Genomic DNA, 15,221 nt, shown 5'->3' with positions numbered 1-15,221 from the left:
GTTCTCCCGCCCCCAGCCCCAATCCCTCCCTCCTCCATAATCCTTCCCTTCCCCCTCCCCCAACCCCAACATACTTACCAGCTGGAGGCAGCTGTCAGCTGCCTGTTTAGTCTATGGCCAAATCTTCAAATCAGCTGAATCTTTTTCCAAAGCTTTTCCAAATCGATTTGTATGCTTCAAATCAATTTGGAGCTTTTACTTGGTCTCCCGATTCAATTCAGATTAGGAGATTCGGTCCCCAAATTGGGCCAAATCTCCTCTGAATCGAATCAGCTACCAAACTTTGCACAGCCCTACTTACTAGCACTCAAGACTGTGATCCTGAACTCCCTCTGCCCTGGGTGCCTGCAACCCAGCATGAACCCAAGTGGTCCCAAGGCCAGACCCAGCAATCAATTGTTTCTAGCCCCATGGCCATAAAGGAATCTGGAGCCTACTCCAGTATGGTCCTGGGACTGGGACTGGGACTGACAATCAGCTGATTGCTGGTTCCAGCCCTGGGGCTGCACAGGAGCCTGGAACTGGCTCTGGTTTGTCATCACCCTGCCACACATTGAATTTAAGGCACAATGGAAGCTAGTCACAAAAATATGACATATCTTTTGTGGAATATTTTTTGTGGTTGGTTACCACTAATTCCTTGAATGTGTGGAGGGGTACTATTTATAGCACAATTAACAAGTTAATCACATCTTAAGTTGGAATGTCTGCCAGGGGCCTTACTCCTAGTCAAGGAAAATGGAGTTTATCTGGCCCAACTCCATAGTAAAAAGAGTCAGAAAGAAGCTGAGCTAGGAGGTTGAAGGGTCACTGTTAGAAGAGAGATACTGCTTTCCATTTCCACAGAGTGGGAAAGAAGTGGAAAGTGGACAGGAATTCAGACTAGCAGCAACTCAAATATCCCCAGGTCTCAAAGCACACCCTGATAAATACTTGGGTTTGTCTGATCAATGTGAACACCAATTTAGCTCATCTGCCCTGAGAAACTGTCCAGATAATTGGCTCCACAGGTGAGGAAATGACTAACACAGGAGGAAAATGGCAATTGCCCAATAGGCTGGCCTCGGCCTGCTCAGGAGTTAAAAATGCTTTTGTAATTTCTCACGCCTCACCATGTGTCCCTAATATCCCCTTTTAATGGTTTCAGTGCAACACAGATAGTGCCTTCCTGACAGGGTGTCATAAAGAGAAGCAATTAGAAGTGGCAAGATTGTTTTTTATATACTTGCAACGGTAAGATGCCTTTTAGAGGGAGGAAAAAAAAAATGCAGGGCAGCAGTTTCTTTGAGAAAAAGGAACCTAATCCTATGACACATACTTCATTTCATATGACTGTATGGCTTTACAGAGGATTTACATTGTCTAGGAAGTAATCAAGGTTACTTTGGTTTCCCTGTGCAATTTTTAAGCTAACTTAAATGACATTTACTGGTTGAAAAAAAATGGAGCTCTGCATAATATCCGAAAGGCCACAAAGCAAGGTCTGCATATTCATTTTCTGTATTTCCAACATGTGATATGCAAAACCACCGTAAATCTCAGTTTAAAAACTATCTAGACAGAGACCTAAAGCATTTACAACAGTATTCACTGCTTCAAACAGAAATTCATTGTACTTGCAAGGATGTTTTTCAATTTTGCTCTGTAGACATACACACTGCCATATTAGAACTGTATATGGATAGATTCTTACATTTTTATTTAAATAACTGTTTGCAGTCATGTAACATCATAAAAACAGTTCTTTAGATCATGAGTTTCATGTAACATGCAGTTTAGGAGCACATGTCCCAAATTCAGTAAAGCACATAGACAACTGGTTAGAAGCCAGGAGAAGTACACAGAAAGTAGTGGTATTGTACATCAAATATCTCTTTACTAAAAAACTCAGGCTAATTAGAAAATTTTAAAGCTTGAGGCATCATCTTGTTCAATACTGAAGAAAAGTAGAATCTTTCATTTATAAAGCAAGCATGAACCCAAAGTGGAGGTAGTTAATTTAAACAACATGTACAAATCATTTTTGTGCATTTCATAATAAATTAGTATTTTTCAGAGAAGCTTTTATTTTTACAATTTTAGGCCTTTTATTACAAAGTGATACATATTTATTTGGCATATTTGTAAACCTATAATAAAAAGAAACATGGAACCTAGCTGAACTATTTTTCCAAGTGACAAATGTAAATGCAAGGGGGCAATTTTCTGTTTGTTGGGATGAATTCTGGTAGGTAATGCATCTGTCTGTCTGTGTTTCAGCTGAGATGTCAAAACCCTGTTCTATCAGGCTACTGTACTTTGCTGAAACCTGACATATCTGTAATAAAATCTCATTTTATTCCCTAAGAAAAAATATCCCTTAAACAGCTGTAAATGAAAATCCTATTTAAAGCAGGGAAAATGAAATATTTGAATGTTTGAAGACCCATATATTCAAACTAATTTTAAAGAGCAACTATTTATCCTCCACTTAATGTGTACAATGTCTTCTAAAACAAAAAGGGCCAAATTCACAGGACTTTATTGCGCAAAACTTCCATTGATTTTTGGAAAAAACAGGCACCCCAAAGGAGACAATTGTTATTTAAAAGCAAAATAATTTTGAAGTGTGTATGTGTGCATGCATGTACATACACAGAATTTAAATAATGATGTTTGCTCGGAAAAACATTTAAATGTAATAAATCTCTAGCAATCCCCCACCAAAAAGTTGACATGGTTCAGAGCAATCAGGAGAGCAGCAGCTTATTCATTTTGGCTGAATCCATCCATCCTTACATAAAGTCATAGTAATCCAGCCTCAAGATCCTGAAAGCTCACTGAGGGACATGCTTCTAGACTTGCTTTAGGCTATAGAGTTTCCACAGCTTGTGTCTCAGCTTATGGCAAGAAATAGCTGCTATGGTTCCCTTTGTATTTGAACCATTAGTATTGAAAGGGCCTCTCTTATAGACCTGAAACCCGTCTTCACAGGCAAAAAATACCATTTGGAGCTTGCATTTGAGAGTAAGTCACTAATACCCTGCGAATTTGGTCATTTATCGTCCATCACCTCATGAGTTTTAAGTTAGCAGTGAATGCTGAACTCAAGTAAACCTACTCCCAGCAAATCATAACAGGCCACGTGCTCTCATCTGGCCAAGTTCAGTACAGGACGAGACAGCAGAAGGCAGGGCAGGGTGGCACCTTATGGCATTTTTAAATGTGCTCTGGGGTGGGGGTGGGGGGCACTTTAATTAGAGCAGCTCTGAGAGCTATTCTAATTGAAGTGCCCGCAGCATCTTGTATATCAACGTCCTTGTGTTTCAAAATGGTGGTGAGGGTGCTTGAACTAAAGCTCGTTCAATGAGCTTTAGTTTAAGTGTTCCCAATGCCATTTTGAAGTGTGGGGACACTGATATACAAGGCGCGGAGGCCGGCTGGAACACAGTAATTACCACGCTCGCTCTGATGTGCTGAAATTACAGTGCATCGGAGCGGCCTCGCAGCACGTCTACAGACGCTAATTCAGAGAGGCATGAGCTTTCAAGGCAACAATTGTGAGGACTGGTCATTAGATCTATCGCATTGAATGAAATAGGTTGTTGCCCCCAAAAGTTCATGCCTTGCTGAATCAATTAGTCCAGAGGTGGGCAAAATGTGGCCTGGGGGCCAGATGCGGCCCGCCAGGCCATTCTATCTGGCCTGCGGGGCCCTTAAAAAATTTAGAAAATTAATATTTATCTGCCCTGGGCTGCCTATCATGCAGCCTACGATGGCTTGCCAAAACTCACTAAGCGGCCTTCTGCCCAAAAAAATTGCCCACCCCTGAATTAGTCTCTAAGGTGCCACCCTGCCCTGCCTTCTGCCTGACTTGCAACTAACCACCTCTTTACAGGAAGAGGTATGAGCAGCCAAAGGTGGTTTACATCTTGATTCTCAGATTCTGGACTGTCTCAAATCTCTAATGCTATTTAAAGCAGCCTAACAACTGCTCCAAGTTGTGTCTGGCTTCCTATGGTCTTAAGTAACCATTGAGAGTGTCATGAACAACTGGCATACACTGCTGCTCTGGACACTATCTTTCCTCTGGCTACACGCTCTAACTCTTCAGCTGTACATTACCCAGGGACATGAACAACTGGTGCCTCCCGCAACTTGGGGGCACCATGGCAGCAAGTGGTGAGTGGGGACTGCACACAGCTGCTGCCCACAGTGTCGGTGGCGGCAAGTGGGGACTGCCCACAGCCACCACCAGTGGTGTCAGTGGGGAGCAGGGACTGCCTGCAGACACTGCCACCTGCATTGGTGGTGAGGGGGAGCAGGTGCAAGCAGCGACCGCCCACAGAACCTGGCGGCGGTCAATCTAAGGGGGGCATGTGACCCCCCCTACGCATTGCCTATGCCCAGGGATTTCCACTACACAAGGGAAATCCTATAGGGGATGGTTCCTCAGACTTTTTGACAACCGATGAAACAAAAAAGGCCTGTAGCCCAGCTGAGTGTCTGGCCCCTATTTACTTAGTAGTAGGGGAAAAAAATGGCTCAGACAATTGCTATTCGTGTAAAGAAAGAGAGCATGTTTGATCCTAACTAATTACTGGATTTACAGATAGAAAATTGAAGTCCAAAAGAAGCACAATGAGAGACAGATTTTGTATTTTCAGACCACACATATACACACACACACTCTCCCCTTAGAAACATTTCAATTTTCCTTTTGCAAACTTGATATTTTCACTGTGGTAATCATAGCATCCCTTACCTAGAAAATGTTGTAAACCCTGCAATAAAATTAGCTTGTTATCCAAAGTGAAGCAAAGATTTTAGGGGTGTTCACTCTACATACAACCATAAACATAAACACACACATACCTTATATACTATATTTCATAATAGTGGTTTTTGGAAAAAAAGAAAGAAAAATACTAACCACACTCCAAAGTCCTGCCACTGTGAAAGTTACACAGACAAAGGAGTGATCAATAAACAGGCTTCTCTCTGGCCCACAGTTATTATGCAAAGACTCTACTGCCCAGATTATATGTGGCTTTCTACAACTCCCCAAGCCTGGAAAACCGTGACTGTTGGCTATGCTGCATACAACACCATACTGGAAAAAGCCTGGCTCAGTGAACAAAACCAGAGGTTACCCACTGAAGAATATGGTGCTATTCAGGATAGGTCCGTGAGGAAGGGGAGCTCATGTACTCCAAATATATTTCCTACCACTCGCACAACACAGTTCTCTATGCTCAGCTTGTCCCTCTTCCCTTCTCCACCAGGCCAAGATGGCTGTGAATGTTGGGTAGGTCTCTCCTGTATGTGATCTAATTGCAAAGGTGACATCTTGGTTTCATTGCATTTTCCTTTAGCAAATAAAATCACTTCTTCCATGAAGTGAGGGTCACCAGTAAGCCTAGCTGTTTTGGTGTACTTATAGGCACTTCCTCTTGCAGTTACCAGTGAAATCAGGAGCCCCTGGTTGTAATGGGGGAAGCTGCCACACATTGGCTGTGTCTGCTGTGCAGTAATAATGAACTACTGCATAGTCAGCAAGCATCTTGGGTAGACATGGCCTCTAAGTATATGGACCAGTCCCCAATCCTTGCCTCAATCTCCATTTTGACTGGGTAGTCCCTCTCCGACTCCTCAGGTCATGTCTCTCTAACTTCAGAAAGTGACAGTTCAGTGTTGGAAAATGTACCTTTAAAACTTCCCCTCTGGTTCTGGGAAAAGTCCAGCTTTGGCCCTTGTGCGAGGGCTGCAGGAGACCTCATTCGTATCTCTGATCAGCATCACGCAGCAAATTCTACTGGAGCAGTAAACAGGCCAGCAGAGGAGAGGACAGTTTAGGGACGGACAGAGCCTACACAACCTAGAATTCAGCCTAGTTTAACAACAACTAATATTAGAAATAGGACTTATGTCATATCCTTCATATTTTTATAGTCTCAGTTTATATTTCATATAGAAATTGTATTTCATACAGAAATGATGGCTTCACTGAATTCTTCCTTCTGCCTCAGCAGGAGGAAACAGTGAAATTAGGTAGATAAATAGGACTGGGAGGTTAGAAAATGTTTTACTTTAACTTTGTTATAGAAAAATAGTCTTCAAAAATATACTGTTAAACAAATGGGCTTGTACTAAAGTAGAATTTTCTATTATGTACAGTAAGGCAGTGTATCAGATTGCATCCTGCTGGGCTTTGTCTTTCAATATATGCAAAACTTTGTTTGGCTTTATCTGACTAACAGGTGGATGTGGTGCACAATTATTAGACATACAAAAATGAAGCAGAACAATAGCTTTAGAATGATTCACTACTTTGCAATAAATTCCTCAAATATATTATTTTTTATACATGAAATTTCCAACATTTGAAAAACTAGTGCTTTCATTTTAAGAATTTTAAAAAATACAAAGACAAACTGAAACTAGTATTCATATAGCTTAAAAAAAACAGAAGTATGTGGTATATACCATCACATTACTTGATAGTAGTTAATTAGCAAGAAGGAATTGCGAGGACAACTATGGCATATCAATTCCTACTATTTAGTATCTTGTTGAACTGCAAAATTTAGCTGGCTTTAAATCAAGCAGTAGATGTGCAAATCATTTGTTTACAATATAGTTTTTCATGGCACATTACATCCACTTCTTTCCATTCTATCTCAGGAATCTTGATCTAAGGTTGAATTCTGCTCAACCTAAAAATCCTGTCATTTTCTTTATAGTACACTTGTTAGAACAGATTTGGTACAAAGCTGTGCCCTGTGCTCTTGCTTTGCTGTACTTACCTATTAACAAAAAACAATATGTAAAAATAACAATTGAAAATGGAATAAAATTTACTTTACAATCAGTGAGTAGCTAGTAGCCTGACTGATTGACCAGGATGTATAAAAAAGGGTAAGCTACAACTGGGCTTTAGGAGGGTAATCGTAAAGCACAGACTTGAGCATTTTATGTTGATTGCATTTAATTTACACTGTAGTGTTACCTGAAGAAAAAGAATCAAACTTTCAGTTAGTTAAAGGAACACATAAAAGAAGATGGATCCATGTAGTCTAGCCCACCAGTCTGGTTTTTGCACTCTATTGGTGCTGTAAGACAATAGCTCATATTTTTCTCCGCTTGATCCTGTTGAAGGCTCTGAGCAGGTTCTTGTGGAGGTTCTTGAAACACAGGTGTGGGCTGAACTTTTGCATCTGGTATCAGTACTAGAAGGTTGCTGTCCACAACTCTTGAGACCTTTGTATATTCTTTGCTTATTCCAGGGTTATTATATTTTTCAGTTTTGCCACTGTTTTCTTTGTGTTTCAGTAATACTGAAAGTGCCCCATCCTGGTTGACTTTGTGAACCTCTACATAATCCAGTAGTTTACCAGGCAAAAAAGGTGACTTCTCATTGGATAGCAACTGCGTGGCATCTTGCCCAGCTTTGGAATGCAAATTCTGCATTTCCTCCTGTTCATCCACTTTTTCCGAACTGATAGTTTCAATGGTGTTAGAATATCGCGATTGATGCTTTTCTTCATTTCCCCTTAACAGTGACACAACTGTCCTGTTCATGGAACCAGTGTTCCTCTTATTGTCATCTGCATTGTTGGGGTAGGAGAATTTCAGAGCCTGATTGTTCAGTAGTTGAGCTCCAGGCCACGTCGATGATTTTGGACTACTAGTGTTAGAACAGAGTACGTTCCCTTCTACCTTTGTGCTCTGTATTTCCCACCTGTTATTTTTTGCAAAATTTTCTTGAATTTCACCAATATTTGGTGTCTGAAATACTGGTGCAGGGATTCTGGCTTCCCTGCACCTCTCAGACAGCAGGGAAGGGCTGTCACAGCTCCCTCGTCCTGAATCACTGTCCATTTCCTTGTGTACCAACTTCATATTTTTACTGGAATGACCCTTGTCATGACTTGGCATGAGCTGCTGATCCTCGCTGTCATCTACCTCCAGGAATTCTATCAGCAGGTCCTGAGAGTTTGACGTTGGAGGGAAACCCTGGCAACCAAGAGCGCTCAGTAGTTCCTCAGATTTCCCTGTCTGATGGGATAACAATAATATACATTGGTGCCATGTTTACTGCTACGCTCAGGATTTATATTTTATTGACACTTCTCTCCCCACTGATTGACAACTGCCATTAGTTTACTGCATCACAAGGAAAACATTTCAGTGTTTGAAAGCTGTAGTCACACTAATGGGTGCAGTGATACTGCTAGGGCTAACAAGAGAATGGCAAATGCCAGGCGCTGACAAAAGTGACTTGCTGTGCGATCAGCCCCCTGAAAGTGCTCTACAGCCATGCCCTGACAGAAGTGCATGGCTGCAGAGTGCTTTAAAAGTGCCCATTCGTGCAACAAATGAGCCCTCATTACATGAAGATTCAGATGAAGGTGCTACAAAGCAGAGCGCCTTCATTAGCTTCTGTCAGTGCCTGCCCAGGAGCAGGACTGGGCTCATGCAGTCCAGCCCTGCCCCTGGTGCTGTCTTCAGGATGGGGGGGGTGGGGAGTCAGCATGGTCTGGGGTTTGCCCAGCCAGGAGGTTGAACTGGAGCACCTCTGAGGTGGGGGGGTTCCAATCCATCTGTGCCCCCCTCCAACGCAAGCTGGACTAACCCCAGACCAAGCTCCTCCCTTCCCTTCTCCCGCTCCCATCCTGAAGACAGCACTGGAGCTAAGCAGCAGGGGTGAGGGCTACGGGAGAGAGGCTGTAGACATGCAGCTGGCTCCAAAGTGGAGCTTGATCCCTCAACCCCCGCCCTATTGCCCCTCCCCCGAACCCAACAGAGAATATTTGTTGGGTTGGGGGGGAGGCCTTGCTGTAACTCATGGCACTTCCTGTGAAGCGTCATGAGTTACAGCAGGGAACTGCATATCTTTCAATGCCCACAAGGACCTCTCACTCCCTGATCAGGGGCCAAACACAATCCCACAACTCACAAATAAAAAGCAGGGGAATCTAGTGCCGACAATGGAAGTACGCTATCAAATGGAGTGGCAAGGGACAGAATGAAGCAGGACTGTGGTCCAGCTACCTCCCCCTCCCTGGACAGCAGAGTATTGTGAGAACAATCTGTAACCTATACAAATCATTAGCAAGGGCTACTCAGACTTTCTGCTGGCACCAGCCTCACATACAGTGTCTCTGAGGAGCAAGAGGTGCTGGTACATAGCTCCCTCATACCCTAATGCAGACACTAGCTTAAAGGCCCAGTTTTGCCTACTTGGCTGTTTTACTTATCCTTAAAGCTGATTATGTGTATAAAACCTCTCCTTATGGTTAAAGCTTGCTCTTGTGTTAAGTGCAATTGCCAACTTTGTTGGGTTCATTATTGCAAACACTGGATAAGGTAGACATCTCTGGACCCACCTCTAGCAGATGCGTATCAAAGCCTTTTATCTTTGGCCCTGGAACCGGAGGCAGGATGCAGGATACCATACTGAAAAACAAAAGCAGAGAACATAGGCAGCGTAAGTACAGGCTCCATCATCCCAGTAATTATCCTGTTTCTATAGCATAAGCTTAAAGTTTCAGACACTTGTAATGCATTTAGTACCTTCTTTATTACCTGATACTTTCGAAGCCCAGAGTTGCTTACTGAGCTAGCTGGAGCTCAGTGAACAACTTAAGTGCATCTACACTGCTATACATCTACACAGAGAAGAGAATCCTGCAAACACTGAGGTGAAGTTAATCAAATGTAACAAATGCATTAACACTGAGAGTCTCCACATGTGCATTTACTGCATAGTAACTGAAATTACTGCACAGTACAGGCATGTGTCTACATGTGCACACCTGTACTGTGCAGTAAATATAGCAACTTACGTCAACTTGAGTGTAAATCTGATACCTGCATCATATAAATATCAAATTTATGCCCAATTAATTCCTCCACAGTGACGTATGTGTAGACTCATTACTGTGCAGTAACCCAGTGGTTAACTAAGCACTAGGGGGCCAACCTGAGCGCTATCTGTAGCCCTCTTTTAAAAAATTCTAGATCCATCTATGGCAATATTTATATGTGGGAGAGTCCAAGGGATGGCTTCTTCCCTGTCCCCCATTGTGCTCCCAAGGAGACAGGAAGGATGGAAGAAGACAGGTCCTGACCCTACCCATTGGCTGTAACTAAGAGTATAACTTTGGACAGCAGCATAGCTCTGGATCACCACAGTGGGAACAGCTGGATCTACATTGTTACTACAGAAAAACATGCACAAAACACCTCTGGTACTTTGCTGCAGCAGCTACCCAGCAAACATACTTCTCTTGTGCTGGGTACTCAGTGCAATGGGTACCAAGACAGAAACAAAGGTAAAAACCACAACAGCAGCTTGCTTATTCCTGCAGGAGCAGCAATGCTTCCAAATGTAATGCTTGCCAAAGGAGTTGAAAAAAACTGAGCAGAGAGGTCAGGTCTGGATGTGCACTAGGCACCGCTTCAGAGTGACCTTTACATCAGAGGAGGATCTGCCCTATGCTTTGTATATCTGTTTCTAGAGCTCTCTCCGGACCTTCCATTGTTATGGGTTAAAAGCACATTTTGTGCAGCTTTCTGTACCATCAATCAAGTTATCCTGTGATAAAAACAGCAAACCCACAACAACATATATGCAGCTGCCTCAGAACAGTTCCTGATGAAATCAGCAACTTCTGGTGTGGAAGCACCCCACAACAATGTTAATGTCTGGCATGTCAACTGTAGCAAGACAGTGCATGGTCAGGTCCTCCAGCATACCTGAATACACTGATGATGCACTCTTCCCCCTCCCACCCCCACTCCTTGCTGCAACTGGGGCAGGGCATGTTGTGGGGAGTTCTGGATCCATTCCTGGCTTAGAGCATGGAAAAAAGGCACCAAAAAAAAAAAAACAAGCAAAAAAACCCTTTGGGCACAAAATGAACTGGGTGCGTTGCTGCTCTGCAGTCCCAGTGCAAGGGAGATGGAGGGGTGGTGAGTCTCACTCCAGACAGTCTGTGAGCACTTCGCCCTGTGCTCAACTGCCCTTGACAACTTCCAGAAACAGGGGTTGCCATGGCAGAGGTGGAGGTGTTCACTGGGGAAGCAGCTCACCAGCTCCCCCAGCTAGCATGTGGTGGCAGTGGCAGTTCATGCACCACTTTTTCCCCCTAAAGCAAGACAGGCCCTTTCACATCTGGCCACACACAATCCACAAGAGTTTCCATCATGCAACAAGCTGCATACAGTTCAAATCTCACAGTAAAATTACCATGTGGAATGGGGCACCCCCCCTCAAAACAGTGCGATATAAGACATATTAAAAGACTATTTTTAAATGGTTTTTAACTGGGCCTTTCTACCACAGACGAACCCTTGACTGGTGACTTACCTATAGCCTTTTAAAACCATCATCCAAATCATGATTAAACAAATGACAGATGACAATAGGCCCACAAAGATCCATACGATCAGATCCTTCATTCTGAAGTCTAGAGAGAATAAACAGGAATACTTCAATTATATGCAGCCTAACAAATAAAGATGGGAGTGTTGAGAAGTTTGTAAACGTCTCCAATCTTTAAAATGTCTATAATCTCAAACTCAAGGCTTGCGGTTTGAAGTCATCTCTAGGACATGCTGAGCTAACATTGCATACTGGTGCTTGATATTTAATCTGTTCTTGTCCTCAAGGCAAAGCACAGGAAATAAAATCCCTGTGAGAAGAACTATGCAAGACTGAAACATACCCGAGCAGGGAAACTGTACCACAATTAGAAACAGCAACACAGGACAGAAACCAAGGGAAGAATCTATGCCAAGTCTAAATCTGCTTCTGTCAGTATTTAAGGTGTTTCACATTCAAATTATGTATCAAATCATTAATGAAATGAGAAGGCAGGGTAAAATGAGCTATATGGCTTTTAGACTTTCTAATGGTACACAAAACATTTTTATTTTTAGGCCACCAGTTCAAATGCAATCCAGTGAGGCTGTGGCTAAGAGATGTTATCCTTCCAAGTGTTACAGCCAATTTTTGTCTAAGCAAGTCTTAGTGCAGTTCTCAGTGGACAAGTATCCATCCATCAAAAATCACCACCCTGAAGCTCACTGAATAGCACCCGTGTCAGCAGAGTGACCAAGTTTTAAACGGGCAAGGAGAATGAATCACCTGCTTACTATCAAATTGAAGGAAAGTGTGCAGGCGGTATAGGGAACCTGGCATATCAGTTACCTTTGGATTGTTTTTATCTGTCCTATGGGTAATGCAGCACTTCAGATCTTCAGGCTGCACAGCTAACAAAATGCTAAAAGCATTTACTTAAAAAAAAAAAAAAAAAAAAAAAAAAAAAAAAGGGTGATGACCAGTCACTCACCACTGGGAAGCTGAATATACTTTTCTTGGCTCCATTCACTCCAGGCTCCGTGATGGTCTGGTTTGCAGTGAATCTGTACTATGTACTTATTTCCAGGATTTAAACTAAATATCTTATATTGTGTTTGTTGTCCAACTAAAAAAGTCTGGAAAGAAATAAAAAAGACAAAAACATCATATAAACATGAGGCATTTTGCTCTGAGAGTAATAGATTACTTGAAATTTGACAACAAAGGAATGAGATTGTAGAATAAATATTACTGCAACTAGATAGCAACATTAGGAATTGCAATACAGGAACAGAATAAAGGTCTCTTTAAACAGCCACTTCTCAGCATTATAAGAGATTACCGTGAGAATGAATTCTAGCTCTAAAACTCCCAGGGCAGACATTCCTGGGAGTAGACCCTCCTCTTTTTCCTAGTTTTATTTTGAACGGTGGCTACTAAAAACAGCATCCAAGAAGGAGTTATCAAGAAAGCAGCATCCTCTCAACACCTGGGGAACTTTGATTTTGAAGTTTTCAACTGGGAATTTTGAAAACATGAATGATGAAAGGGCCGAGAGGTCCAAGGAGATTTGCACAGAGAGAGAAGCAGAGCTGCTGAGAAGAGAGAAAGCCGAGAAGTCTACAAAGCTGAGGAAACTTGGAGAGATGCCCATAAGTAGTGAAAGCAACAGGAAAAATTGTGAGCTGGGAATTCCAAACAAACCATTTCCAGATTTAATGACATGGAAAGGCAAAAGTTTGTGCATACTGTGTTGTTGCTATATGGCTTGGCAACAATTTCCTAGCAATTCCTTGCACAGATTAAGGCCCGAAAGCTTGCTTAATAACTTTTCTCCAACTATTTGGATTGGTCTAATAAAAGATACCAAATTCACCCAAGGAACCTTGTCTGCCTATGTCCTTAGACCAACACGGCTACAACCTAAACCCTTGCACAGATTGATTAATTTAGGTAAAATAAGTTCTCTTTTGTTAGTACAACATTCAGGATTTGGACTAGATTACTATGGTACATAACATTCCCTACCCCTCAAACATAAGCTACATCCTAGTTAAGCTGGAAATGACTATTTGAAATGGATAAGCAGCAGTCAGTGTACAAAATCACCACCATTAAATATTTGGCTTACAGTTACCACTCAGAGGCACCTGAAACATTATTGCCATTTCTTCTGCGGGGAAAATACTATGATCCTCTTACAGAGCAACCAAGAATTCATTCTGGAAAGGGCTGTATTATTGATGGCATATGCTATATAAAATCTCATTGACCAGAGCATGCGCATGCACACACACGTTTGGAATTGCTTTACCTCCCACTCTTCCCCTTCCGTTTTTAGTCGCAACTCATATATAAGAGTAAGCCAACCCGATCTGACATCAGCCAATGGAGGGGGAGACCATTTCACAAGCAGATACGGTTTTCCATCTTGTATTCCTACTGCTGGGATCACGTTCATAGGAGGGTCTGGCTGCACTGTAAAAATGAGATCAGAAGTGGAGGGTCTGAATTCCTTTTTCCTTGTTACTTGTCAAGAGTGGGTGTTAAATGCCATCAGTGAGTACAAAATGCTATCAGTGGTATAAATGGGTAGAGCAAATTCTGATTTGGCAACATTTTACACTTAGTTGCCACCTCCAATTTGTCTAGTTTCTTCAAGTTTATTTTTGTGCTGTGGGGGGTTTTTTTGTTGCTTTTTTTTTATTATGAAAGTCATGACCTTTTCACCATGAAAGTCAGACGACATATCTCTGAATGTGCAAAAGAAGCAGATTTTGATAACTAAGTAGGTGTCATGTTTACATAGTCACATCTCCCACATCAACATCAGAGAATATAAGAGAACATTCCCAAGTGCACATACAGTATGTAGAATTAACAGGCATGAGTTGGTGACCAGTGACAATATTGTGGGCTTATTTAAATTTGGAGAAACTGAACCCATATTCCAGCCACAGTCAGCAGTGTTACAGCCACATCAGTTCAAACAGCCAGTATATACAGAAAGAGCTTAGGTATTTTTCCCAGTCTGACAAAAACTCAGTGTTCTTTGCCTCAGTGTTCCTAAGCGAGGGGCACGACAAGTCTCTCACTGGGGTTGTAGAGAGGCAGCAGCAAGGCACCAGACTTCCATGCGTAGACCCTGAGATGGTGCAGAGTCTCTTGGAGGAACTGGATGCCTTTAAGTCGACAGGCCCGGATGAGCTCCATCCGAGGGTGCTGAAGGCACTGGCTGACGTCATTGCAGAGCCACTGGCAGGAATATTTGAACACTTGTGGTGCACGGGCCAGGTCCTGGAGGACTGGAAAAGGGCCAATGTGGTCCCCATTTTCAAGAAAGGGAGGAAGGAGGATCCAGGCAACTATAGGCCAGTCAGTCTCACCTCCATCCTAGGCAAAGTCTTCGAAAAAATTATCAAGGCTCACATTTGCGAGAGCCCGGCAGGACAAATTATGCTGAGGGGGAACCAGCATGGGTTTGTAGCAGGCAGATCGTGCCTGACTAATCTAGTCTCTTTTTAGGACCAGGTTACGAAACGCCTGGACACAGGAGGAGGGGTGGATGTTGTATACTTAGACTTCAGGAAGGCCTTCGATATGGTATCCCACCCCATACTGGTGAACAAGTTAAGAGGCTGTGACTTGGATGACTACACAGTCCAGTGGGTGGTGAATTGGCTAGAGGATCGCACCCAGAGAGTTGTAGTGGATGGGTCCGTATCGACCTGGAAGGGTGTGGGCAGGGGGGTCCCGCAGGGCTCGGTCCTCGGACCGATACTCTTCAATATCTTCATCAGCGACTTGGACGAGGGAGTGAAGCGTACTCTGTCCAAGTTTGCGGATGACACAAAACTGTGGGGAGAAGTGGACA

General features: G+C 42.8%; 1 protein-coding gene across 12 annotated transcripts in view; it reads right to left on the bottom strand.

Moving 5' to 3' along the window:
- Positions 1–431: 431 nt before the first annotated feature.
- PRLR (prolactin receptor) overlaps positions 432–15,221 on the bottom strand; it is a 140,887-nt gene continuing 126,097 nt past the window's right edge. For 11 of the 12 annotated variants that reach the window (XM_025192618.1, XM_025192615.1, XM_025192622.1 and 8 more), the window contains 5 exons: positions 13,662–13,825; positions 12,339–12,483; positions 11,354–11,453; positions 9,369–9,438; positions 432–8,037 (listed from right to left, as the gene is read on the bottom strand). In XM_025192618.1, coding sequence (XP_025048403.1) covers positions 7,015–8,037; positions 9,369–9,438; positions 11,354–11,453; positions 12,339–12,483; positions 13,662–13,825 — 1,502 coding nt within the window. In that variant the 3' untranslated portion in view covers positions 432–7,014. Of the gene's footprint in view, positions 8,038–9,368; positions 9,439–11,353; positions 11,454–12,338; positions 12,484–13,661; positions 13,826–15,221 lie in introns of those variants that run through there. The other variant, XR_003091941.1, reaches the window with a different exon arrangement.

The sequence above is a fragment of the Alligator sinensis genome, unplaced genomic scaffold, assembly GCF_000455745.1.
Source record: "Alligator sinensis unplaced genomic scaffold, ASM45574v1 scaffold536_1, whole genome shotgun sequence".
Classification (NCBI taxonomy): domain Eukaryota; kingdom Metazoa; phylum Chordata; order Crocodylia; family Alligatoridae; genus Alligator; species Alligator sinensis.
This window is presented reverse-complemented; position numbering and strand designations above follow the sequence as displayed.